The 26,178-nt window shown below is 34.4% G+C and overlaps 1 protein-coding gene across 1 annotated transcript in view; it reads left to right on the top strand.

Annotated features, from left to right (window-relative positions):
* TSGA10 (testis specific 10) overlaps window positions 1-18,932 on the top strand; it is a 126,021-nt gene extending 107,089 nt beyond the window's left edge. Inside the window, exons 17-20 of the mRNA XM_080814887.1 lie at window positions 8,548-8,750; window positions 10,417-10,521; window positions 10,717-10,866; window positions 18,200-18,932. Of these exons, the coding sequence (XP_080671013.1) occupies window positions 8,548-8,750; window positions 10,417-10,521; window positions 10,717-10,866; window positions 18,200-18,224 (483 nt within the window). The 3' untranslated portion in view covers window positions 18,225-18,932. The remainder of the gene's footprint in view (window positions 1-8,547; window positions 8,751-10,416; window positions 10,522-10,716; window positions 10,867-18,199) is intronic.
* The last annotated feature ends 7,246 nt before the right edge of the window (window positions 18,933-26,178 follow it).

The following is a 26,178-nucleotide window of genomic DNA, read 5'->3' as shown; positions in this document are numbered from 1 at the left end:
CAAATAAATATAGTATATCTGTCTCTTATCTAACTCTTCTTAAGAGGAATGTCAAGAATATGAATTCTAAATATACATCCTTTAATGTTCTTTAATTAATACTTGTGTTGTGGATGATTTTCTTAGGAATAATATAAAATGTGCTTTGGAGAATCTCATATAATTTTTAATGAAACAAAAGATTTTTAAAAGTATAATAATCTTCTTAGGCTACAGTGAATTTTAGAACCTAAAACTAGAATGAGAACCATTCTCTTATTATAAATGTTTTGTTGTATTTTCTTCAAGCTCTTTTCTTTTCCTAGCCAGATTTTTGTGTTCATTTACATATTTGCAATAGTAGCATATTAAATTGAGTATTCTACTTTTCACTACTTCCTTATTGCTGGGCAGTAAAAATTTTTCAGATTTTTTTTGTGTATAAAACAACATGGTATTATTTTGTTACATAAAACTTTTATCACATTTTGCATTATATTCTTAAGATGCATTCCCAGAAGTGGGAATTTGGGCATATATAGTCAGAAAGCTTTCAGAAAGTTATGAAACACAATTACAAAGAAACGAGTGGTACTCTCCTGGGAAGATGTTCTGAGCATGATGTAGCATAAATGGCTTCTCTTTTATATCAGCCATAGAACTGAGATGATGAAGTGAATGTCATCATTTGGAAAGCATGGCAAGGAGATGCACATGTGCTGCTGCTGTGGCTCTAAGGCCTACCACTTTTAGAAGTCAATGTGGCAAATTGTTGTTGCCCTGCCAAGTAGAAGAGAAAGTATAACTTGAGTGCAAAGGCTAAAAGGTGAAATACCACTGGGACCAGTTCAATGAGGCATGTAAAAGTTGTATACCAGAGATTCAGGCATGGATTCCATGAAGAAGCAACACCTAAACCCAGAAGGGCAGCTGTTGCATTATCCAGTTCATCCTCAGGATTTCAGCAATTAGTCATGCAATAAAACTTTTTTTTTTTAAAGAAAACTAGTAACTTCATGATAACAAGAAGCAAAACAATATGCTACTTAGAAGCTTAATAAAGAACCATGGAAAGTGATAGCTAAGAGTCCCCCTTTGGAGTTAGAGCAAGCCTTAAAGACTTATCCCTACCATCTGGCAAAGGAGTCCAAATTTAATTGGATCAGTCTGTAAGGCAATTTATACCCATAGGCCATTGTGAAATCAATAGAGCAGTTAGTCAACAATTAATGGAGACTAGCATTTAGATGATAGCAATAGAAACAGACCAGCTAGAAACTTAACAAGAAGATCAAGGAGAGAGACAATCAAAGATAGCTTGACTAAATCCACTGTCATCTCAATAGAAAGGTTTAGAGAGACTGTAAACATGCTGATGTTAAATGAGTCAGAGTGATTATGCACATACCCTGAGGAATAACATCAGAAGTTGTATACTGCAAGGGAAATAGACTTCATGGGAACTGTCCAGGGAAAGGGAGGGAGGGAGGCAAGGAGGAGGGAAGGAAAGGAAGATAGGGAAGGAAGGAAGGCAATGAAGGATTACAGTAAGTCCTGACATGGGGAGGATCAGTATTCAGAGTTGTTATAATATAGAATCTTAAATGTCCAGTGTTCATCAATGACAAGAATTTGACTTTCAAAGAAACAAGAAAGTGTGACTCATCTACAGGTAAATAAAGCAAGCAAAAGAAACTGCCTTTGAGAACAGTTCATAATTATTATTAATCTCTACTGATGACACATTGTCATCGTACATTCCTTTACTTCTTTAAACATGGTTTCCTCTAGAGTTAAGGTGGAGGAATAGGGAGGGCATAAGCTTGTCTCATCTCTCGAACACAGCTAGATAACTATCAAATCATTCCGAACACCCAAGAAATTGACCTGAGGACTGGTAAAACAAACTGCACATGTAGAGGTAGAAAATAGGAGTTACAGAGAGTTGATTTGAGGGAGAAAAGAACTGTAGGTGCTGCAGGGGAGTGGAAGCCCTGATCACAGAGAGAAGGGTGAGAGAGAAAGAGGGAGAGAAAGAGTTAAAGCAGCACACAAGGGATTGCACAAGAAAAACTATTCCTCAAAACTGTTGATTGGGAAAAGGAGAGGGGTTGCCTACCACAAGTAGTGGTGCTCAAAGTCTGAAGTATTAGAAGCCCGTGCCATTGTCACAGTAATGACTGGTGGGCTTAGCAGTGCCCCAGTGAGGAAGGAGGCTAGAGATCAGGAGCAGGCAGTATGGTCTGAGGATCCCCTGGGTCCCACAGGGAGAAACATTTCCCCTTCTTGGAGTGCATTTGGGAAGGGTGGCATGGCCTCTCTGGGAACAAAAGAGCTGGCAGGCACCAATGTGCTGCCCTGTTTACTGGCATAGGAACAAAGAAACCAGTTAAGGGCAACAAACCTGGGTGCTACCTTTTTGCTGTGCTTTAACATAAACTCTGAACCACCGTGTGGTCATGCAACTGCTTTTCAGGGACTAGCCAGCACCAGCAACAGCATGGCAAGACCCTCCCCCAGCAGATCAGTGTGGGTCCCTAAAATTTGGAGTTTTGAAACCTAGCTGCACGTCTGAGATAAAACACACGAGTACTCTGGCACAGACAGGCAGCAATCTGATGAAAGCTGGGGACACAAGGGGAGAGATTGTTTGCTCTTCTGTGAGGGCTTCCTGAAGAGTGGTGGGTGCAAACTCCCCAGCCTGGGGTCGAGAGAGTGGCGTCACCCCCTGCCAAGCCCATCAGCACTGACCAACTTGTCAGCAACAGAACACCCCCCAGTGGATGCTGGCCCTGCTTAAAATAAGACCCACCCCTTTGTGCCCTGCAGGTGCATCTCCACTAGGGCAAATCTACTTGAAAATCAGCACAGCAGGCCTCTCCCCTAAAAGACCAGCACAAACCCCTTGCACACACCAAGTCATAGAGTGTTGCAAAGCTTCAGGTCTAAGGAAAGTAGAATCCATCTTCTTTTAACAAGCAGACCAAAACACACCCAGTTAAAACTTGGCAGAGTGGACAAGGTCCAGACACCCCCCAGTGCAGGCAAGAAGAAGCTCTGCAGAGGACTGACCTGAGGGAAAGAGCAGCCAATACACAATAGCAGAGTGCACGCTTTGAAACACCTCCTGAAGCACCAGGCCCAGCACATATAGGACCTCTTCTTAACATAGCCATTACTCTCAGGAGCAGAATGTAACAGTCTTTCTTAAAAATCACACACAAAAAAGTGACCTAAACAAAATGACAAGTTTGAGGAATTCACCCCAAAAGAAAGAACAAGAAGTAATGGCCAGGGATTTAATCAAAACAGATATAAGTGAGATTCTTGAACCAGAGTTTAAAACAACAATCATAAGGATACTAGCTGGGCTTGAGAAAAGTGTCAAAGACACTAGAGAATCCTTTACTATAGAGATAAAAGAACTAAAAAATGGTCAGGCCAAAATAAAAAAAAGTGCTGTAACTGAGATGCAAAACTGACTGAATGCAATTATAATGAGAATGGCTGAAACAGAGGAATAAATCAGTGATATAGAAGATGAAATTATGGAAAATAATAAAACTGAAAAGGAGAGGGAAGGAAAAGTATTGAATCATGAATGTAGCCTTAGGGAACTCAGTAACTCCTTAAAGCATAATAACATTTGTATCAGGAGTCTCAGAAGAATAAGAGAGGGAAAAGTGGGCAGAAAGTTTATTTGAGCAAATTATAGCTGAAAACTTCTCTAATTGGGGGAAGAAAACAGACATCAAAATCTAAGAGGCACGGAGAGCTCTGATCAAATTCAACAAAAGCTAACCTACACCAAGACATATCATAGTCAAATTCACCAAATACACAGACAAGGAAAGAATCCTGAAAGCAGCAATGGAAAAAAGTCCTTAACCTATAAGGGAAGACAAATTAGGTTTACAGCAGATCCGTCCACAGAAACTTGGCAGGCCAAGTATGTTGTATATCAATATACAATAATCAGTTACATCTCTATATTCAAGCAATGTACAATCCAAAAAAATGAAAATAAAACAATTCCATCAGATGAGATTGCATCAAAAGGGATTGCACCAAGAGGAGATAAAATGTTTAGGTGTAATTTTAACAAAAGAAGTGCAAAACTTGTACTTTACAAAACTAGAAAACATTGCTAAAAAAAAATTTATAGAGGACCTAAGTAAATGGAAAGACATTCTGTATTCATGGATTAGAAGACTAAACATTGTTAAAAAGGCAGTACTACCCCCAAATTGATCTATAGATTCAATACAATGCCTATCAGAATCCCAGCTGCTTTCTTTATAGAAATTGGCAAGGTGCTATAAAATTAATATGGAAGTTCAAGTGCCCCAGAGTAGCCAAAACAATCCTGAAAATGAACAAATCTGGGGTCCTGGGTGGCTCAGTTGGTTAAGCATCTGCCTTTGGCTCAGGTTATGATCTCAGGGTCCTGGAATCAAGCCCCACATTGGGCTCCCTGCTCAGCAGGGAGTCTTCTTTTCCCTCTCTACCTCCCCCTTGCTCATTCTCTCTTTCTCAAATAAATAAAATCTTAAAAAAAAATCTTAAAAAAATCTTAAAAAAAGAGAGAGAGAGAAGAAAAAGAATAAAATCAGAGAACTAACACTTCCCAATTTCAAAACTGGCTACAGAAGTACAGTAATCGAGATAGTGTAATTCCAACATGAAGAAAGACATACAGGCCAGTGGAACAGAATTGAGAATCCAGAAATAAAGTCTTAAATTTGTGGTCAAATGATTTTCAGAAAATTGATGCCAATACAACTTAATGAGGGAAGAATAGTCTCTTCAATGAATGGTTCTGGGACAACTGAACATCCACATGGAAAAGAATAATGCTGGATTCTTACCACATACCATATGCAAAAATTAACTTAAAATAGATTATAGGCCTGAATGTAAGAGCTAAAATTATAAAACTCTTAATGAGAAAACACTAAGTAAATCTTTGCAACCTTGGGTTAGGTAATGCTTTCTTAGATCCACATCAAAAGCACAAGCCACAACAGAAAAAAAAATAGGTTAAAAGGATTTCCTCAAGTTTTCCAGCATCATATGTTGAAAAGACTGTCTTTTTTCCGTTGTATATTCTTTCCCGCTTTGTCAAAGATTAGTTGAGGGTCCATTTCTGGGTTTTCTATTTCATCCTATTGATCTGTCTGTCTGTTTTTGTGCCAGTAACATACTGTCTTGATGATGACAGCTTTGTAATAGAGCTTGAAGTCTTGAATTGTGATGCCTCCAGCTTTGGTTTTCTTTTTCAAGATTTCTTTGGCTCTTTGGGGTCTTTTGTGGTTCTATACAAATTTTAGGATTATTTGTTCTAGCTCTTTGAAAAATTCTGGTAGTGTTTTTGATAGGAATTGCATTAAATGCATAGATTGCTTTGGGTAGTTATAGACATTATAACAGTATTTGCTCTTCTGATACATGAGTGTGGAATGTTCTATTTGTGTCTTCCTCAATTTCTTTCATAAGTGTTCCATAGTTTTCAGAGTACAGATCTTTTACTTCTTTGGTTAGGTTTATTCCTATATATCTTATGGGTTTTGGTGCAATTGTAAATGGAACCAATTCCTTGATTTCTCTTTCTGCTGCTTCATTGTTGGTGTATAGAAATGCAGCAGATTTCTGTGCTTTGATTTTGTATCCTACAACTTTGATGAACTCCTGCATCAGTTCTAGCAATTTTTTGGTGGAATCTTTTGGGTTTTCTACGTAGAGTATCATGTCATCTGCAAAGAGTGAAAGTTTGAGTTCTTCTTTGCAAATTTGGGTGCCCTTTATTTCTTTTTGTTGTCTGATAGCTGAGGCTAGGACTTCTACTACTATGTTGAACAACAATGGTGAGAGTGGACATCCCTGTCATATTCCTGACCTTAGAGGAAAAGTTCTGTTTTTCCCCATGGAGGATATATTAGCTGTGGGTCTTTCATATATGGCCTTTATGATGTTGATGTATTTTCCCTCTATCACTACTTTGTGGAGGATTTTTGTCAAGAAAGGATTCTGTATTTTGTCAAATGCTTTTTCTGCATCATTATTACTTAGCCATAAAAGAGAATGAAATCTTGCTACTTGCAATGATGTGGGTGGAGCTAGAATGTATTACACTAAGTGAAGTAAGTCAGTTAGAGAAAGACAAATATGTTATGATTTCACTCATATGAAGAATATAAGAAACATAACAGATTAATATTGGGGAAAGAAAAAAAGAGAGGGAGGCAAATCATAGAAGAGACTCTTAATTACAGAAAACAAACTGAGGGTTGCTAAGGGGCAGGTAGGTGGGGGATAGGATAAATGGGTGATGGGCATAAAGGAGGGCCCTTGTTGTGATGACCACTGGGTGTTATATGTAAGTGATGAATCACTAAATTCTATTCCTGAAACTAATATTACACTATGTGTTAACTAACTGGAATTTAAATGAAAACAAACAAATGAAAAAAAAAACAGTTGAATTGTAAGTAAATGGAAATTGGGTGAGTTGTATGAGTTGTATGTAAATTATAATCCAATAAAGCTATTGCCAAAAGAAGTGATTCTAAAAAAAAAAAAAATGATCTTCCATTTTGTATTCCTCCTGGCAGAGTGTATGAAATTGCCATTGCCCATTTTAATGTTAATACACACTAAGAAATTTGCCAATTTGATAAACTAGGACAATGGTTCAACTGAAAGAGATTTTGCTCCCCTGTGGCCATTCCACAATGTCTGGAGACGTTTTTTTAAAAGATATTTTATTTATTTATTTGAGAGAGAGACAGAAAGAGAGAGAGCACAAGTGGGAGGAAGGGAAGAGGGAGAGAGAGAAGCAGATTCCCTGTTGAGCATGGAGCCAAACACGGCTCGATTCCAGACCTAAGATCATAACCAGATCCTAAGTCAGACACTTAACTGAGCTACCAAGGTGCCCCTGGAGTTAGTTTTGATTGTCACAACTGGGGTAGGAGGATACTATTGGCCTCTAATGAGTTGAGACCAGGTATGCTGCTAAATATCCTACAGCACATAAGACACCTCCCTACACCAAATAATTTTCCAACCCAAAAGGTCAGTATTGTTAAGATTAGGAAACCGTGGACTAGAAATAGCATCTTGTTTTATTTTGTATTTATTAGATTATTAGTAAGGGTAGTTTTTTCCCCATATGTTTACTAATGAGTTATATTTTATAAATCTTCTGTTCTTATGATTTGTTCATATTTCTCATCAATTCATATGAGTTCCTTTTAGTATAAGATTTAAACATTTTACTTATTTTCTTAAAAAAAATTTTTAAACATGAACATGTGTTGGGATGAGAACTGGGTGTTATATGCAACTCATGAATCATTGAACACTACAGCGAAAACTTATGATGTACTATATGTTGGCTAATTGAACATAATGAAAAAAACCTTGAGTATAGATGACACAAAATTTTAATTAGTTTCAGGTGTACAACATAATGATTCAATAAGATTATACAAATGCTGTGCTCACCACAAGTGTAGCTACCATTTGTCACCCTACAAACTGAGTTTATATTCTTCCAGTTGTTTCCTTCTAAATTTTGGTTAGGTTTATATTGACTATTGCTGTGTTTATTTTTTATATGGTTATACATCATTCTTAACTGTATCTAGTATATACAGTCCTTCCCCTATCTGCTCACTCTTCCCTCATAATTTCATCTTTATTAAATTCTTTTTTCTTAAAGTTCTGTTTTTTCACATTTAACTTTTTAAATACATCTATAATTTATTATAATGTGTATTATGAGATAAAGAACACTTTTTTTCTAAAAAGCAATATCTGGTTTTCCTCCTTTTGAAGAAACATTTGGCTTACAGAGCCTTCTTGAGACTCAAGAAAACCTTAAAAAAACTAAGCTTTCCACAGGTTTATGCAAGAGAGGGAATGTACAGCTCCTTATCTTCCTTAACTATGAAGGACAATAATATTCTACAAGGTAGTTAACTATTTGTAACTCACCTTAGGATCACCTTAGGACAAAACATGTATATATATAGTGCTATAGTCATGTATAGCACCATGTCAGTCTTGCATAAATATATAAAAAAATATAAATTCTGGAAATGGAAATCCTTTGCAGTTTGGGATTATTAACAAGTGTTAAATTAATGAATTTTTTTATATGATCAGAGAATTGAAGAAAGTGATACTGTGTGTGTGTGTGTGTGTGTGTGTGTGTTTGGTAAGAAGGAAGACATAATTTCTAATTAAGAAATTAAAAGCAGTTGTCAGGGGGCTCCTGGGTGGCTCAGTGGGTTAAGCGTCTGCCTTCTACTCAGGTCATGGTCTCAGGGTTCTAGGACTGAGCCCCGTATCGGGCTCTCTGCTCAGCGGGGAGCCTGCTCCCTCCACCCCCAGCCTGCATCTCTGCCTGCTTGTGATCTCTGTCTGTCAAATAAATAAATAAATAAAATCTTTTAAAAAAGCAGTTGTCAATTTATAACATTATATAGAAATTTTATGAGTCTCTGATAATAGATCAGTTAAATGAATTGGAATAAGTATAGATATCTTCCTATTATCATACAGATGGAGAATGAGTTAGATTCTGCTCGCTCTGAAATAGAACTCCTCAGGAGTCAGATGACAAATGAGAGAATCTCCATGCAGAATCTAGAAGCTTTGCTGGTGGCCAATCGAGACAAAGAATATCAGTCTCAGATAGCACTTCAAGAAAAAGAATCTGAAATTCAGCTTCTTAAAGAACACCTTTGTCTGGCAGAAAATAAAATGTGAGTTGGTTAGCAATACAGTAGCATGAATTCGTATTTTAAATTTTTTTTAAACTTTATAGGTTAGTAGAATTTAAAAGCTGGAATTTAGACAATTTAGTGCCCATCTTTTGCCATTAATTAAACTGAGAATCAGAAATACTGTGATTTGCCTAAGATTTAGTACTCGTTTCTATTATATGTTTATCTAAATTTAAATTGAACCATCTTTGTTGATTATTTCCAACAGAGCTTTGGATATAATAGAATGTCTGACCTAAAACATTACCTTTTAGAAATATTATAACAAGTTTTTAGGAAAAAAATTGAGCACTACTGAAACCAGAGGAATTTTTCTGTTTATGGACCCACCTGGATTGCTGCCTGGTATTTAGACTTGTCACTTAGTATTTCCTTATGCACCTATAAGTATATATTGGGTACCTGGAAGAACTCTTTTATATTCACAGAATACTGAAGACTTCCCTTAGAGCACTGACTTTGGGTTTTTTGTTTTTTTAAGCATCCCTAGCTCCATTGCCATCTTATTACAAGACTCTTGGCTAGGAGGTAGTAGAAATGCCTGCCTGGACAGTGAATGTTTTATTATTAAACCAGATGACCTCTCACAAAAACTGATGGGGACCCTTAGCCTCTACTGTTATCTGTCCCATCTATAACACTTTTTCATCCCCTCAACTCTGTCCTCCCATCTGAGCATGGGACCTGGGGGGAAGGATAGGAATCATGGTCTCAGGAATCAGTCACTCCTAGGACCCCCTGACTGAGGAAGGGTTGCAAAGCCACCTTGAGAAACTATTTTCAGGTTATGGCTGCTGTGAGTCATTCTTTTCAGTCACTGTAGCTGGGCTTTTGTAATATCTTCAACTGGTTCTGCAGGATCACTTTCTCAAGCTGGTATTTGGAAATCTACCTTAGTGAAATATGCCCAACCCCCTCACCTTTAGGGATGCATTCTGTTTTAGAATGTACAATCACTTAGAACTGGTAAGCATAATAAACTCTTACGTTCTTAATCTCTAAAGTTTAGATTTCTGCAGTCAACAGTGCTGTCCGGCAGGCAAAGAGGATAGAATGTTCTGTGCAAGCAGCATTCATTGCTTTCACCATCTTCCTTATGATAGTGTGCCTTATCACGGAGTTTTTGAGGCATTGTTTGGCTCTAAGGAGGATCCTTGTTAAATTGAAGAGATTTTGTTTTTTACAGTTTGTTTATGTATACAGTTTGTATATGCAAATATAAATTGCATGAATCAAATTTCATTATCAGTATATACAAGACACTTGATTTAATAAATATATATAGTAGAACTAACAATGGTATTGATTATTTGGTTATAATACTAGTTTGTATATAATACCTTAAAGTGCTTTAAAAAATAGATAATATAGATAGATAATAGATAATATTACCCATCTAAACATAGAGAAAGAGAGAGAAGGTTTAACTAATTGAATGGGACCGAGAGAGCTTAGCCTTTTCAAGTAGGCTATATTCACATTTACTACTGCTAAAATTGGCATATTTTAGGTGTACTAATACATCCATAAAAATCACAGTCTGGCATGGTTCCTACTGAGCAACCATTGCCAACATGGTTTAATGTGGTAAGTCCTAGCCATATTTTAAATTTAATCAGCTGTCACTCATACTTTTTTAACACAGGGCCATCCAGAGTAGAGATGTGGCCCAGTTCAGAAATGTTGTAACACAGTTGGAAGCTGATTTAGACATTACCAAACGACAACTAGGGACGGAGCGCTTTGAAAGGTAAGTTCGTCTCTATGCAGTATTCAGTCTGGAAAGCCTTGTTGTTGTTGTTGTTGTTGTTGTTGTTGTTTTTATATAACAACAGAGTTTGATAATTTCATGATAGCTTTTAAAGTATGAACTGAACTCAGTTTTATGATGGTATTAGTAACATCACTGGATATAAAATTTAAAAGCCTCACTATTTTGCTTCAGGGAAAGGGCTGTACAAGAACTTCGCCGCCAGAATTACTCAAGTAATGCTTATCATATGAGTTCTACAATAAAGCCAAATACAAAATGCCATTCACCAGAACGTGCTCACCATCGATCTCCTGACCGAGGCCTAGATCGATCATTAGAAGAGTAAGTAGTTCAAGGATCCATTCTCTGGAGACGATATAGAATATTTGAGGAAGTGAGGAAGCTCAAATCAATCTATCATTAATAGTGCTATTTAAACACAATTACATGATTAAGTATACAGACATAAAAGTGAAGTATTTTGATCATTAGTTTTATATAAATTTGCTAAAATGAAAGATCTTTATCTAATGTTTATATGCTATATATTTAAAATGTAATTTTCTTCTTATTCTAAAACTTAAATTTTTCCATATGCTTACATTAACAAAATATTAGTTAATTATAGCACCATAAAATGCTTATGCTTTAGGAAAGCAGTTTATTTTTCAGAGGAAAATATTTTAGATATATTCTGATATGTCACAAATTTTGTACAAATGCTTGAATTTCAAAATAAATTCAAACTTATAAGAAGTAATAAAAATAAAATAATGCACAGAACAGCTATATACCTTTTACCCATACTCATCTTTAAAATTTTACTCCATTTGCATTCTCTATGTTTGAGACAACACATTTGCTGTCTTATTTACTCACACTTTTACATATGTTTTCTTTCCATGCATGCATGGGTGTGCACACACACACGCACATGCACACGCACACATTTTAAAAACCTGCAATACCTCTAGTTCCAAACCATCTCCCCAGGTTTCTTCCTTTCTTTTTTCAATTTTGTATTTGTATGTCCTTTCTTCTACAGTGGGAACCCTGGCTCAACATCGTGTTTATCAACAATATGTATGTAGTTACTCTTTTGCTCAATCCCAGAGTGCATCTAAAATAGGTTCGAAATTTCTTCACCTATGTCACTACATTAAAAAGACCAACATTAAAGTTCATGATCTATTTGTAATTCCTGTCTCCATATACTACTCTGCATAAATCTTGAGGGCATACAGTCAAATACTGAGTTTATAAGTTACTTAGATTAATTCCTTTTTTCCCGTTTTGCTGTGATTATGATATGCGTTTAAAATAACACTAGTTTCATTTACTTCAATTTGCTTTCACTTTTCATTTTTCCCCTTCCTAGTTTTTTTCCTTGATTTAGTTTTATTTTTGAATATGTAGATTAATATGCTTTTAAAAGTCAAAACTGCAAAAAGTAATAACCAGAGAAGTGTTATTTTCTCCTATATACCCTCCATCCCATGTCCCCCATATTGCTTTATGGTTTATATAATGATATTCAGGTATATTTTTCTTTTCATATGCAAAAGGTGGCATACTATATATGTTTCTTTACACTTTTCTTTTCTCACTTCTTTTAGAAGTCACTTTATATTCATACAGATTCTCCTTGTTCCTTTTTACAGTTGCATAGTATTCCATTTTATGGACATACCATAGTTATGCAATTGACCTCCTATATTTGGACATTTAGGTAGTTTTCAACAATTTGCAATTACAAATAAGGCTATAATGAATGTATTTTCATATTGGTGGAGGATATCTACAGGATAAATTCCTAGAAGCAGGGTTTCTGGGTCAAAGAGTAAATGTGTATGTATATAGTTTGGTTAAATAGTGCCCAAATCCCCCTCTGCCAGGGTTGTAGTATTTTTCATTCCTACCAACTATGGTTTAAAGAGCCTGTTTCCCTACAGCATCATCAGCAGAGTATACTGTCAAGTTCTTGAGTTTTTGTGAGTATGGTGGGTAAGAAATGGTATTTCAGTGTAGTTTTAATTTGCATTTCTCTTTCTATGAGTGAATTTTAATATCTTTTCATATGTTTAAGGGCTGTTTTATATCTTTTTTTTAAATTAGCCATTTCTTTTGCCCATTTTTCTAATGGAATGTTCTCTTTTTGTTAAATTTTCTTTGTAAATGTGGGAAATTAACTTTTTTTTTGGATTTACAAAGCAGTTTTTATTTCTCACTTTACTTTTAGTACATGAATTTTTCAATGTTATCAGAAATTGAACTATTATCTTTATCCTCCCACCCCCACCCCCTGTTGACTTTGCTGAGAAAAGAATCACATTGCTTTCTGCTAACATATTTAATGAGCAACAATAGATCTATTTCACATTATAAAAGAATAATGGGAAATTAATTTTTATTACTGATATATGTTGCAAATATTTTCTTCCATTTTGTCACTTTTCTTTTGAATTTACTTAAACTATTTTTTTAAAAGATTTTATTTATTTATTTGACAGACAGAGATCACAAGTAGGCAGAGAGGCAGGCAGAGAGAGAAGAGAAAGCAGGCTCTCCATGGAGCAGAGAGCCCGATGCAGGGCTCAATCCCAGGACCCTGGGATCATGACCCGAGCCGAAGGCAGAGGCTTTAACCCACTGAGCCACCCGGGTGCCCCTTAAACTATTTTTTACAAGGAAAAGTTTCTGTTTTTATGTAGTCAAATTTTTAAATATATTTTAAACATCTAATTTCTGTTTATAGTTAGAAAAATCTTTCCTTATACCCAGATAGATAACAGAGAAAATCAGTGTTTTTAGTTTCAATGTTTTAGTACTTATATGTTTTATATATATATATATATATATATATATATATATATATATATATAAACTTATTACATTTAGATTTCTGATCCATTTAAAGTTTATTTTGTATACGGTATGAAAAATGGATCTAATTTTACTTTTTTCCAAATGACTAACCAGTTTTTCAAAGATCATTTAGTAAAAATATTTTGTCCAAGTGATTCAAGTCTCTCTCTGGACTTCCTCTTCTGTTCCTTTGGGTTTATTTATGTTCAGATCCCACACTGGTTTAATTATAGAGCCTTTGTAATATTTTTCATTTTTTAGGACTAGTCTTATGGTTTGCTGGTAAACTGGCTCTCCGAAGAAGGGAAGGGAGAAGCCCTGATTCATAGCATTTGCCAATTTCAGTGGTGTAAATATGCCCACTGTGGCCAGGAAGCCACTTTGTTTGTTTCCTCTTTCTTTCTTGTTTTCTTTTTTTCTTTCTTTCTCTTTCTTTATGTTGACGTGTAGTTGACATACAGTGTTATCTTAGTCTCAGGTGTACAATATAGTGATTACACAATTCTATGTATTCTATAAATATATTGTACAATTTCAAGCTACCAAGCTAGTTTAACCACCAGCTCACAAAATTTCTGAATATTTACAATCAGCTGTGAGCCAGTTCCAGCATACCGATAATCTAGTGTCTATAAGAGCACTTCCTTTTAAGTATTTGCCTATATTTTCATGTGAGTTTGTTTTCCATATTACACAACTAATGAATCATTGAACACTACAACAAAAACTTAGGATGTTGCATCTGAAAGTGGCATTAGCTTATCTAGCTCCAATTTAAAAAGCCCATTGGAATTTTTATTAGAATCACATTAAATTTATAAATTAACTTGAGGAGAACTGACATCTTGGTAATGTTGAGCTGTCCTAACCAAAAAAAAGGATGTCCTTCCATTTTTTCAAACTCCCATGTGTCATTCAAGAATAATAAAAGATAAATAAATAAATAAATAAAATCAAAATCTTTTTTTAATTAAAAAATGAGTTGCAGTTTTCTTTAAACAGGTTTTGAACATTTCTTAAGTTTATTCCTAGATAGTTTATCTTTAGTTTTTTCTCCCCATTCATTTTCTCTTCAAAAAATGCTATTTTTGCATGTTAATTTATCATCACGTTATTGTGCTAGATTTTTTTTATTGTTTCATTAAGTTTTATCATTGACTCATTAGGGGAGTCCAGATATGTTATCATGTCATCTGCAAAAAAGAGATCTTTTATTTCTTCTTTTCCTATTTTTATCTCTTGAATTGTATTCTCTAATTAATTGCAATAGCTAGTATCCTCAGAATAGTGATAAACAGTAGTGGAGAAAATGGGCATCCTTGTTTTGATTCTGACCTTAAGTGGGAATGCCTCTAGGGTTTGTCAAGTAAATGTAAGGTGCTGGCTTTAGAACTGAGGTATAAATGTTTTATGATATCTGCCCATTTTTATTTTCTCAAGATTTTATATTTTATTAGGAATGGGGGTTTAATTTTTTCAAGGGCTTTTTCAGCATCTATAGAGATATGTTTTTTCTCTTTAGAACTGTTACTTTGTGAATTATTTGAAAAGATTTTCAGATATTGAACCATCTTTGAATTTATGGTATAAACCTTACTTGGTCTTAATGTATTCTATTCTTAATGTTCACTTATATTTTATTGTAGATTTGTGTATCAATATTTGTGATATTGGTCTATAACTTTTTTCTTTGTACTCTCTTAGCAAGTTTAGATATCAGTGTTATATTTGCTGCAAAAAAGGAATTTGAGAGTTTTCACTTACTGTGCTTTGAAACAATTTATGTAGTTTGTGATCATCTGATCTCTAAGGATTTGTTTGGGTCACCTGTGAAACCACACAGCCTTGGTTCTTTCTTTTTTGTGAGGTATACTTCCTTGATAAATTTTTCTGTTTTTTGGGGTGGGGGGCTTGTTTTAAGCTTTTTATCTCTATTTGTCTAAAAATAATCTATTTTCTCTAGGATCAAATTTTTTTAAAGATTTTATTTATTTGAGAGACTGAAAGAGAGAGAGCATGAATGTATACATGAGTGTGGGAGGGACAGAGGGAGAGGGAGAAGCAGACTCCCCACTGGAGTCTCAAGATGGGACTCATCCCGAGACCCTGGGACCATGACCTGAGCTGGAGGCAGATACTTAACCAACTGAGCCATGAGGTGCCTCTCTCTAAGTTTTTGAATTTATTTGCACAGAAGTAACCAATGCTTTATCTTATGAATTTTTAAATTTCCTTTTTATAAATAGCTATATCCCATTGTCATTTCTTAATTGTAGATATGTGCTTTCCTCTTCTCTTTCTTTGTTACCTTAGCCAGTGACTTGTTTACTTTGTTTATTGCCTCAAAGAAACAGCATTTTGATTTATTGATTTATTTTATCTTACTAATTTATGGTTTCATTTATCTTATTTCTTTCCTCTGCTATCTTTTTATTTACTTAGTTGGTTTTGTTCCCTCAGTATTTTAAGTTAGGAATTTAATTCATTTATTGCCATTCTTTCATTCTTATTGATACAAATATTATTAATTTTCCCGTGATCATTACTTTAAATGTATCCCATAGATTCTGATATGTTGTTTTTATTATCAATTTTTAGAAGTTCTGTAATTTCTGTGTAAATTTCTGTAAATTCTGTTTGTGTCACTTTTACCCAAGAGTTATTTGATAGAAAATCTTATAATTTCCAGTTAGAAGAGCTTTTTGTGTTTCCATTTCATTTTTAAATTTCTAGTGTTATTGCATTGTGATTAGAGAGTGTTGTTTATAATGTTTCTATTGTGGAAACTACTGATGTTTTCTTTGTACTTTACTACATGATGAATTTGTGTGGATAGTTCATGTGCCCCTGAAAAGAGGTATTCTTTCTTATCAATGTATATATTTCTAGTGTGTGTATATATATATAAAAGATTTACCTTTTTAATTTTATTTAGTTCTTTTATGTCATTGCTTAATTTTTATTCACTTGACCTGTTTTACTAAGAATGGTGCTTTAAAATCTCCTGTTATTATTTTTTTATTTCTTTATCTATCTCCTATAAATGTTGTTTTATGTAAGTTTGCTGTTTTGATTGCTGCATGGATATTCGGAACTGCCGTATCTTCAGTGGAATGTGGATTTTATGAAGTGTGCATTTCCAATACATTTAATTTTTTGGAGTTGGGAGGGGCTTTGTGTCTACTTGTCTAGTATTAGAGTTACAGGTACTTAATGTCTCCATCTGCCTTGCAAATCTTTGTCCATCTCTTTATTTTTAGCTCTTCTGAGTCACTGAATTTTAAGTATCTCTCTTATTTATAGTATGGATTTAAGTTTTGCTTTACGAGCCATTTTAAAATAGTGGATGAGGTAAGCTTTTTCACATTATTGATATGACTTTAAGATTTGGTCTCAATTCTGTCATATTATCTTATGATAACTGTTTATTGTGTGACATTTACTGCATTTCTCAATTTGGCTATTCTTTGCTTTTGGTCATTTCTTTTGATATTCAAGGCTTGTATTTTATTATAGTAGTCACCTTCCTCTTAATAATTTAAAGAGTGCCATTAATTCTCCTTTTTCTTACTTAGCCTTTTGCTGTTAGTTTTAAATAGTATGTTTTGACTGCCACCTATTACCTAGACAACAGTCAGTGTATTTAATTTACTTTCCCCAACCGCTGATCTGTTAACTGCCCCTATATATTTAACTTTTCAAAGTTGTCCTATAAATGGAATCACATATATATCCTCTAGTGGCTGACTTTCATGCAGCATAATATATTTGAGATATATCCAGGTTATTGTATGGATCAGATTTTGTTGCATGTTCCTTTTAACTGCTGAGCAGTATTTCCTTGTATGTCCGCACCAAGGCTTTGCTTGCTTTGTTACACTTTTTATTTTGAAATGACTACATTCTCATAAGTAGTTGCAAAAATAATACAGATAATCCCACATATCCTTACCCCAACTTCCCCAATGGCAATATCTTATAAACTGGGAAATTGATATTGGTACAAAATGATTAACTAGGCCATAGGCCTTATTCAGATTTCATTTTTACATACACTCATATGTATGTGTGTGCAGGTGGGTGTGTTTTTTTTTTAATATAAGACTCATCTACCACAGTTACAAGCAGAATACTATACAATATTGTCCATCAGAACCAAGGAATTTTCTCCCTCTTGTGATAACCTTTTTATAGTCACAGCCCTCCCCTCCTCCTCCCTGGCAAACACTGATTTGTTCTTTATATCTTTAATTCTGTCATTTTGAGAATGTGATATAAATGAAATCACACACAGTGTATAACATTTTGAGATTGGATTTTTTCATTTAGCACAATGCCCATGAGATCCATCCAAGTTGTATTTACAACCATAAAAGACTCTTAACTATAGGGAACAAACTGAGGGTTGCTGGAGGGGCTCTGGGTAGGGGGATGGGGTAAGTGGGTGAAGGACATTAAGGAGGGCACTTGATGCAAAGAGTAGTGGATGCTATATGCAGCTGATTAATCACTAAATTCTACCCCTGAAACTAATAATATACTATATGTTAACTAAATTTAATTTAAATTTAAAAATTTTGAAAAAAAAGATAGTTCATTTCTTTTTATTGTTGAATATTATTCCATGTTATGGATATATCACAGTTTATGAAAGCTGAATGAAAAAAATACATTGTCTATGTTTCCCTTCACAGAGGCTGGGAAAAAAATTTTTTAGTATTGACAAAGTAATGTCAGAATACATGTTGTACATCAATGAAATCTTAAATTTATTAAATTTATTAACCTGCAATTTTTTTCTCTCTCATAGGAATCTTTGCTATAGAGATTTCTGACACACGAAAAGACTCTTCACATCCTTGGGAAAGGTCAAAGTTACAAACTGATTTTTTTTTTTTTTTTGCTACATGATTGCATTTATCTTTTGAATGCTTGACAATGTTAAATGTATTTATTAACTTTGTGCCTCTGAATCTCTGTTCTCATGTGCCATATTGCAGTGATCTGAGATGACTTATAAAAACAAAAATGCATATGGCTCTTTCTATCCGTGCAGTAATAGTGAGTGTAAAATCTGCTTACTTCACTATTGAACACTGTTATGTTAACTATCCGGAGTAAATAAAGAAGCTTATAAAAAGAGGGAAAAGTGTTTTTACAAAACTGATTTCCTTTCCTTTCTTGATATCTCAAATAATTGGTTGGTTAAATTTTTTCTTTGTGATTTATGCTTTCATTGATGGAGAAATTGTATCAAAATAGACAAAGTTTACTAATACTGGCCTGGGACCCAATATTCCATTTGGGAACCAACCTGACATAATTTCCAGGCCATAATCTGATTTCAAAGCAGCAGATAGTAGGAGTGTTTCAGAGTTTTTAAATCCATAGTATTGTACCACTAATTAACATACATTTTCTGCAATTGTGTTTACCCGTACTATTTTTAGAAAGGTAGGTGATGCTATATTGTCAAGAATGTAAGATTTTTTAAAAATCTGTATTTTAATAAGTTTTCTTTACAATATTAAAGTACTGCAATCAACTTAATTGCCATTTTATTTATTTAATTTTTTTGCCTGTGGCAGGTGTCTGCAACTTAGAGTAACAAGTTTAGTGATGTTTTCTTATTTCTCCTAAAATTTCTTAAATCTATTCCCTTTTCTCTCCATAGGCTTTGATTTAATGTTGATATTAAAGCCTGAACACTATTGTATTTTACTGATTGATATGAGCTATTTGTATTCTTTCCATTTTAATAAAAAAAAAGTCCTGTCATTAATAATATTCACATGAAGTAGACAATTTCTCATTTTATGTAGTTACTATACAGTATCACTACAATAGAACAGTGCCCTGATTTAGGTCTTGTTTAATCACTAGCATTCTGATATTTTACTATAAATTCATGCTATATATTGACTTTAGTTTGAGTTTTAAAAACCTTGAGATTTACTCATCTAGTTCAAGACAGTCATTACAGATTGGTTTTAAAATTGAATAATTTAAAATAAGATGTCCTTTTTATAAACATTTTAGAGAATAATATACAAAAAATTGTTCTTGCTAATATTAAGTAATATACTGATAAATATGAAAAATTAACCTTCGATAGGTGATACAGTGGCCTAAGCACTAGATCACCACAGCATTAATTTTAGTCTACCTACCTCCTAGAAGAGCTGACAAGGAGCTGAGTGTCACCTGTCATTTGCATTTAACATATGTTGTATGTGGAGGGCAGTATGTGGGAAAAGGAGCATGAGAGAATAGGAATGAACTACATGAGAAAATTTTTCCGTATTTGATTCAAAGTATACTGTATTTGTGCTGTTAATTACAGAATATTTAAAGGAAAATTGTATGTTAAGTATGAAGGGGTCAATTTATCCAAAGGTTGGGAAACTGCAACTGTATTCTATGTTAAAACTCAAAGAAAGGATTTTTTTCTATGGTAGTATTTAAGAACACATACCATTTTAAACAAGATTCTAATCACTTCAGATAAATATATAATAGCCTATCGATATGGTAGAGACCATAAAATACATAATGCAGAAACTATATGAGACATATTTTTTTCTTGATGACAAAAAAATCTGAAAAAGAGCTCTCAGCTTTGAAATGTCATGTTCAATACAAAGCTTCCACTCTTGCTGGAGTAAGGGTGTTTTGAAAGAAGATTGTTAACCCTCCACATTAAATATCTCATGGGTGTTGTGTTTCAGTAAATCTCAACTGAATTCAACAATGTCTCCCCCTTGCATTCTCAGCCTTTGTTTCCCATGGTAGAGTGTCATCAGCTACCACATTAGAAGCCTGAGCCCTTGCCCACATGCCATCTCAGGTCACTCCATTCCCCTCTCACTCCACACATTCAGTCAACTTTAAATGTCATTTCCTACTACACGATATTGCTGAAAGAAATTAATTGCTGAAAGACCTAATTAAGTGAAAAGACTTCCCACATTCATGGATTAAAAGGCTTAATATTGTTAAGATGGCAGTATTCCCCCAAACCATCTCCAGTTTAAATATAATCCTTATCAAAATACCAGTGGAGTTTTGTTGTTGTTGTTTTGTGTTTTTTGTTGTTGTTTTGTGTTTTTTGTTTGTTTGTTTGTTTGCTGTAGAAATGGAAAAGCCAATCAGAAAATTTATGTGGAATTTCAAGGGACCCAGAATAGGCTAAAAAGTCTTGAAACAGAAGAACAAAGTTGAAGGATCCATATTTCCCAATTTCAAAAGTTAATACAAAGCTGCAGTAATCAAAATAGTGTGGTACTGGCATAAGGATAGACATATGAATGAAAGGAATAGGATTGAAAGTCCAGAAATAAACCCATATATCTATGGTCATTTGATTTTTGACAAAGGTGCCAAGACCATTCAATGGAAATAGAGTAGTCTCTTCAGCAGTGATGCTGGGACACTTGGATAACCACACGCAAAAGAGTCTAGCTGGACCCTTACACACCACATACAACAATCAACTCAAAATGGATCATAACCTAAATTTATGTGCTAAACTATAAAACTCTTTGAAGAAAACAATAGAGGCAAATCTTCATAGCCTTGAATTTCACAATGGTTTCTTACATATTATGACTTAAATGACAAGCAACATGAATAGATAAGGTGGATTTCAGCAGAATTAAAATCTTTGTGCATCAAAAGGCACTATCAAGAAAGTGAAAGATAACCCAAATAATAGGAGAAAATATTTATAAATCATGTATCTAATAAGGGTGTTAATATCCAGAAAAATAAAGAATTTTTACAAACTGACAACAAAAAGCAACCCAACTAAAAAAATGTGCAAAAGACTTGAATAGGCGGTTCTCCAAAAAATGTATACCAATAGTCAATAAATACAAAAATACTAAATTCTCATTAGTTATTAGAGAAACGGAAATCAAACTACAATAACATCACTTCATGTGCACTAAGATGGCTATCATAGGAAAGATAGAAAATAACAAATACTGATGAGGATGTGGAGAAATTGGAACCCATTGCTGGTGGAAATATAAAATGGTGCAGCCACTGTGGGAAACAGTCTGGCGGTGCCTCAATAAATTAAACATAGAACTATCATATGACCCAGCAATTCGACTCCTAAGTATATATCCAAAAGAATGGAAAATGTATTCAAACAAATATTTGTACATGAATATTCACAGCAGCTCTAATTCAAAATAAGCAAAAGATAGAAACAAATGTCCAACAAGAGATGAAAGAATAAATAGAATGTGATATATCCCTACAGTCCAATATTAGTCATAAATATGAATTGAGTTACTGTTACATGGATAGCCCTTGAAAACTAAGTAAAATAATCCAGACATAAAACCACATATTTTAATATTCCATTCATATGCAATATCTACAATAGGCAAATCCATAGAGACAGTGCCAATTAGTGGCTGCCAGAGGGCAATGGGGAGAGACTGCCTAGTGGGAACAGGGTTTCTGTTTAGGGTGATAGACAAGTTTTAGAACAAGATAATGGTAATGGTTATACAACATTACAAATGCACTTAATGCCACTGAATTGTACAATTGTAAGTGGTTAAAGTGGTAAATATTGTGTATATTTACCACAATAAAAAAAGTCATTTTCTCAAGTTTCCTCTGACTCCTAACATTGATCTAATAGGGTCAAATTCTAAAACACGCAGTATTTCTCCTTTAGAGGACAGTTATAATTAATTATTTGTGTAATATTTGCACATATATTGTAATATTTGCACATTCGCTGCCTTCTTTACTGTAATACATATCAGGGCAGGGGATGATATCTACCTTCACCATTGTATCTGCTACTAGAGTGTAGCACAGTACTTGACACATACTAGGTGTTCTATAAACTCTTCTGGAACAAATAAAGAAATGAATTATCCCTAATTCCTGACAAGTCTATCTCACAAATATCTTTGGAATGAATCTACTTTTTTCTCTTCTCACTGTAATCCAGACTGTAATCTAGAATAATGCAACAGCCTCCTATTTGCTCTCTCTTCTTTCAGTCATACTTCCATTTAATCCATTCTTTACACTGTAATCAAAGAAATAGTTTTAAAACACAAGTACAATCACATCCCTCCCCACACACACACCCTGTGAGTACCAAATTTGGCATTAGGCTAAGCCTAAGCTCTTTAACATTGTCCTCACAGACCTCTCTGATTTGCTGCTTCTTTTTTTCATCTCTTGAGTATCATAGCTCATCCCACCTACATTACAATTATATATTATAGTTATTCTGAATTACTTTCAGCATTTGGAACAGTTTATGCTTTTTTATCTCTTGGCCTTTGCACATTCTCTTTCTTCTGCCAGGGTCACTCATTTTTTCCTCTCCCATTTCCCCTCCCAGCCTGGAAAATTCTTGTTTGGCTTAACACGGTGTCCTCAGCCCCTCTCATGGTACCTGGCACATAGTATGTGCTCAATGAATATTTCCTTTAAAAAATGAAAGTCTAGGGCACCTGGGTGGCTCAGTGGGTTAAAGCCTCTGCCTTCCGCTCAGGTCATGATCCCAGGGTCCTGGGATCAAGCCCCGCACCAGGCTCTCTGCTCAGTGAGGAGCCGGCTTTCCCCTCTCTCTCTCTGCCTCCCTCTCTGCCTACTTGTGATCTCTGTCAGTCAAATAAATAAATAAAATACTTAAAAAAATAAAAAATGAAAGTCTAACTAGATTTCTATGTTCTACATATTCTTCTTCTACTTGTTATTAATTTTACTTATCATTTGTGCTCCATTGCGTTCTTACCATGTGGTCTTGTTTGTATGCCATACCTGAGAGGCTGTGAGCTCCATGAAGGCAGGGAGAATAGTCTGATTTATTTATCATGTATAGACTATGCTAGAATTATGGTGGCTTTCAGTTGATACATAGTCCTTGAAAGAATATATAATAAAGGTGGTTAAAATCATAGTTTCTAGAGTCACACTGCTTGTCTTTGAATCATGTCTCTACACTTACTAGCAATGTACTTGATTAAGTTAAACTTTCTAAACTTTATTTTCCTTATTTGTAAAAAATGTGTCTATAATAGTACCCGACTCAAAATAATATCATGTGGATTAATTGAGATAATAATATACCTAGAGTGTTTAGTCTCAATACAACATCAGACAATATAGTAGATGGTCAGTAGATGTTTTTAATCATTTGTTGAATTAATAAAGAAATCTATATGTTTGAGACTTAGGGAAAACGTGGCTGGAGAAAAAGATTTGGTAGTCCTCGGCAGGTATAGGATGGGAGATCAAACAAATGAAAAACAAGATAGGGAAAACAGAAGGTAGTTCAGAAAAAGAAAGATTAACCATGGTTTATCAGATGGCTTCAGTTGTAAATAGTACTTCATAGTCGTAATAATGTGAATGCCAAATATAAATCTAAGCAAAATTATAAAATTAATTAACAAGAGGATGAAGGAAGGGGAAAGAAGCAATGTGTGATAAAAGCCTGGGAAGGAACTAAAGCTGAATTTTCTTCTTTCATAGTGGGATGTCAATAGATAATACCTAAAATGGAAAAATCAAGAAATAACAATATAAGTATGTTGTTTAGAGACAAGGATACCTAAACAATCAACTAAAGAGGTAAAAATGTTTGCCTTTGGGAGAGAGGAATGCAGAGGTGAGAATACGTCTGGCTGAATACTGTTGTCTTACCTTGAAGAACTATTTGAATCTTTTAATACTAATTAAAATAAAAACAAAAATGCATAAATATTAACTTTTTTATGTTCTTTTGTTTTAAGAGAGAAGATGAGAGATAGGTCAATAGCTGGAAGGATTTGAAACTCTCTAAACTCATCAGCTCTAAATTATTTTACCCTTCTCTGATCTCCTATTAAAATGCTTAACCCTTGGTCGCCTAGGTGGCTCAGTGGGTTAAAGCCTCTGCCTTCAGCTCAGGTCATGATCCCAGGGTCCTAGGATCGAGCCCCACATCGGGCTCTCTGCTCAGTGGGGAACCTGCTTCCTCCTCTCTCTCTCTGCTTGCCTCTCTGCCTACTTGTGATCTCTCTCTCTCTGTCAAATAAATAAGTAAATAAATCTTTAAAATGCTTAACACTTTTAGGCATGTATCATGTAATTGCCTTGTATTACATCTATTTGTCTTATGTTTCCATTTTCTAATAGGCTTTGAATATTTTGAGGTGAAAGAATATATTTTTATTCATTTATTTCTTTATCCCCAGCCTTCTCCTATTCAAAGCAGTTCTTCATACATGACAGGTTCTCTTTAAATATATGTTGAACGGATGAAAGTGTATTTAACTATGTCCCCACTTCATTTGTATTTTGCTTTGTTTTATCAAATATACTTGGACCCATTGTTTAAGTTTTTCATTGTCTCACCATGCTGAAAATGTAAGTAGTTATTTAATGAATGCTAGGATGATTAACAGGTGCAGTATCAGATCTCTAAATTTTGGAACTAGATAACCAACTTTATCAACATGCCAAAACTAGTTTTCTAAAACAACCTCCATTGTTCTAATGTCCTAGAGAAATAAAGTGCAACACATTTCTACCTTTTGTACCCCTATAGCACTCTAAGTATCTTCATTTGCTTAATAAGTGTTCTCTTATTTGTATATATCAGGGCTTATTTGTGATGTTCTCTGGGACTGAGAAGATTACTTTGTTTCTGTCCCTAAAAACATTTCCTCTGAGTCAGAACTGCAGTTCTTCCACTTGCCCTGTTCTTCCTTTTAATGACCTTTTTAGGTATAATTCACATACCATATAACACCTGTTTAAAGTATGTAACTCAATGGTTTTTAGTATATTCACAAGAGTTATGCAATCATCATCACATTCTAATTTTAGAATTTTTTTTTCATCCCAAAAGAAACACCATACCCATTAACAATCCCTCACTCCCTATTTCCCTCCATACACTGAACCTTAGACAACAGCATCTTGCTGTTTCTCTTATTTGCCTATTCTGGATATTTCACATAAAAGGAACCATATGACATATGGTGTTTTGTGACTGGCTTCTCTCACATCGCATAATGTTTTCAAGGACTTTGTATATTATAACAGGTATTGGTACTTCATTCATTTTTATTGCTAAATTGTATTGCATTGTATGAATATACTGTATCTTATTTATCCATTCAGGAGTTAATGAACATTTGGATTATATCCACCTTGTAGCTATTATGAATAACTATTCATGTACAAGTCTTTGTGTGGACATATATTTTCTATTTTTTTTAAGATTTTATTTATTTATTTTACCAAGAGGGAGAGCACAAGCAGGGGGAGCAGCAGAAGGAGAGGGAGAAGCAGGCTGTTCACTAATCAGGGAGCCTGACCTGGGGCTTGATCCCAGGAGCTTGGGATCATGATCCAAGCTGAAGGCAAATGCTTAACTGACTCAGCCACCCAGCCGCCCCAGACATATGTTCTCTAAATGTATCTAGGAGTGAACTTTCTGGATCATACAGTAATATCTTTAGGACTCTCCAATCTGTTTTTCAAACAGTTGTACTATTTTATATCCCCATCAGCAGTGGGGGTCCAGTTTCTCCACATCCTCACCAGCACTTGTCTTTTTTTTTTTTTTTTTTTGAGCTACTTTAGTGGGTGTAACGTGTTATTGTTTTGATTTGTGTATTTCCCCAATGGCTATTGGTAATGAGTATCTTGTCATGTGCTTATTTGCTATTTATATGTCTTTGGAGAAATGTCTATTCAGATTCATTGCCTTTTTTAAAAAAAAAGATTTTATTTATTTGACAGAGAGAGCACAAGTAG

This window comes from Martes martes (genome assembly GCF_963455335.1).
Source record: "Martes martes genome assembly, chromosome: 9".
Classification (NCBI taxonomy): Eukaryota; Metazoa; Chordata; class Mammalia; order Carnivora; family Mustelidae; genus Martes; species Martes martes.
This window is presented reverse-complemented; position numbering and strand designations above follow the sequence as displayed.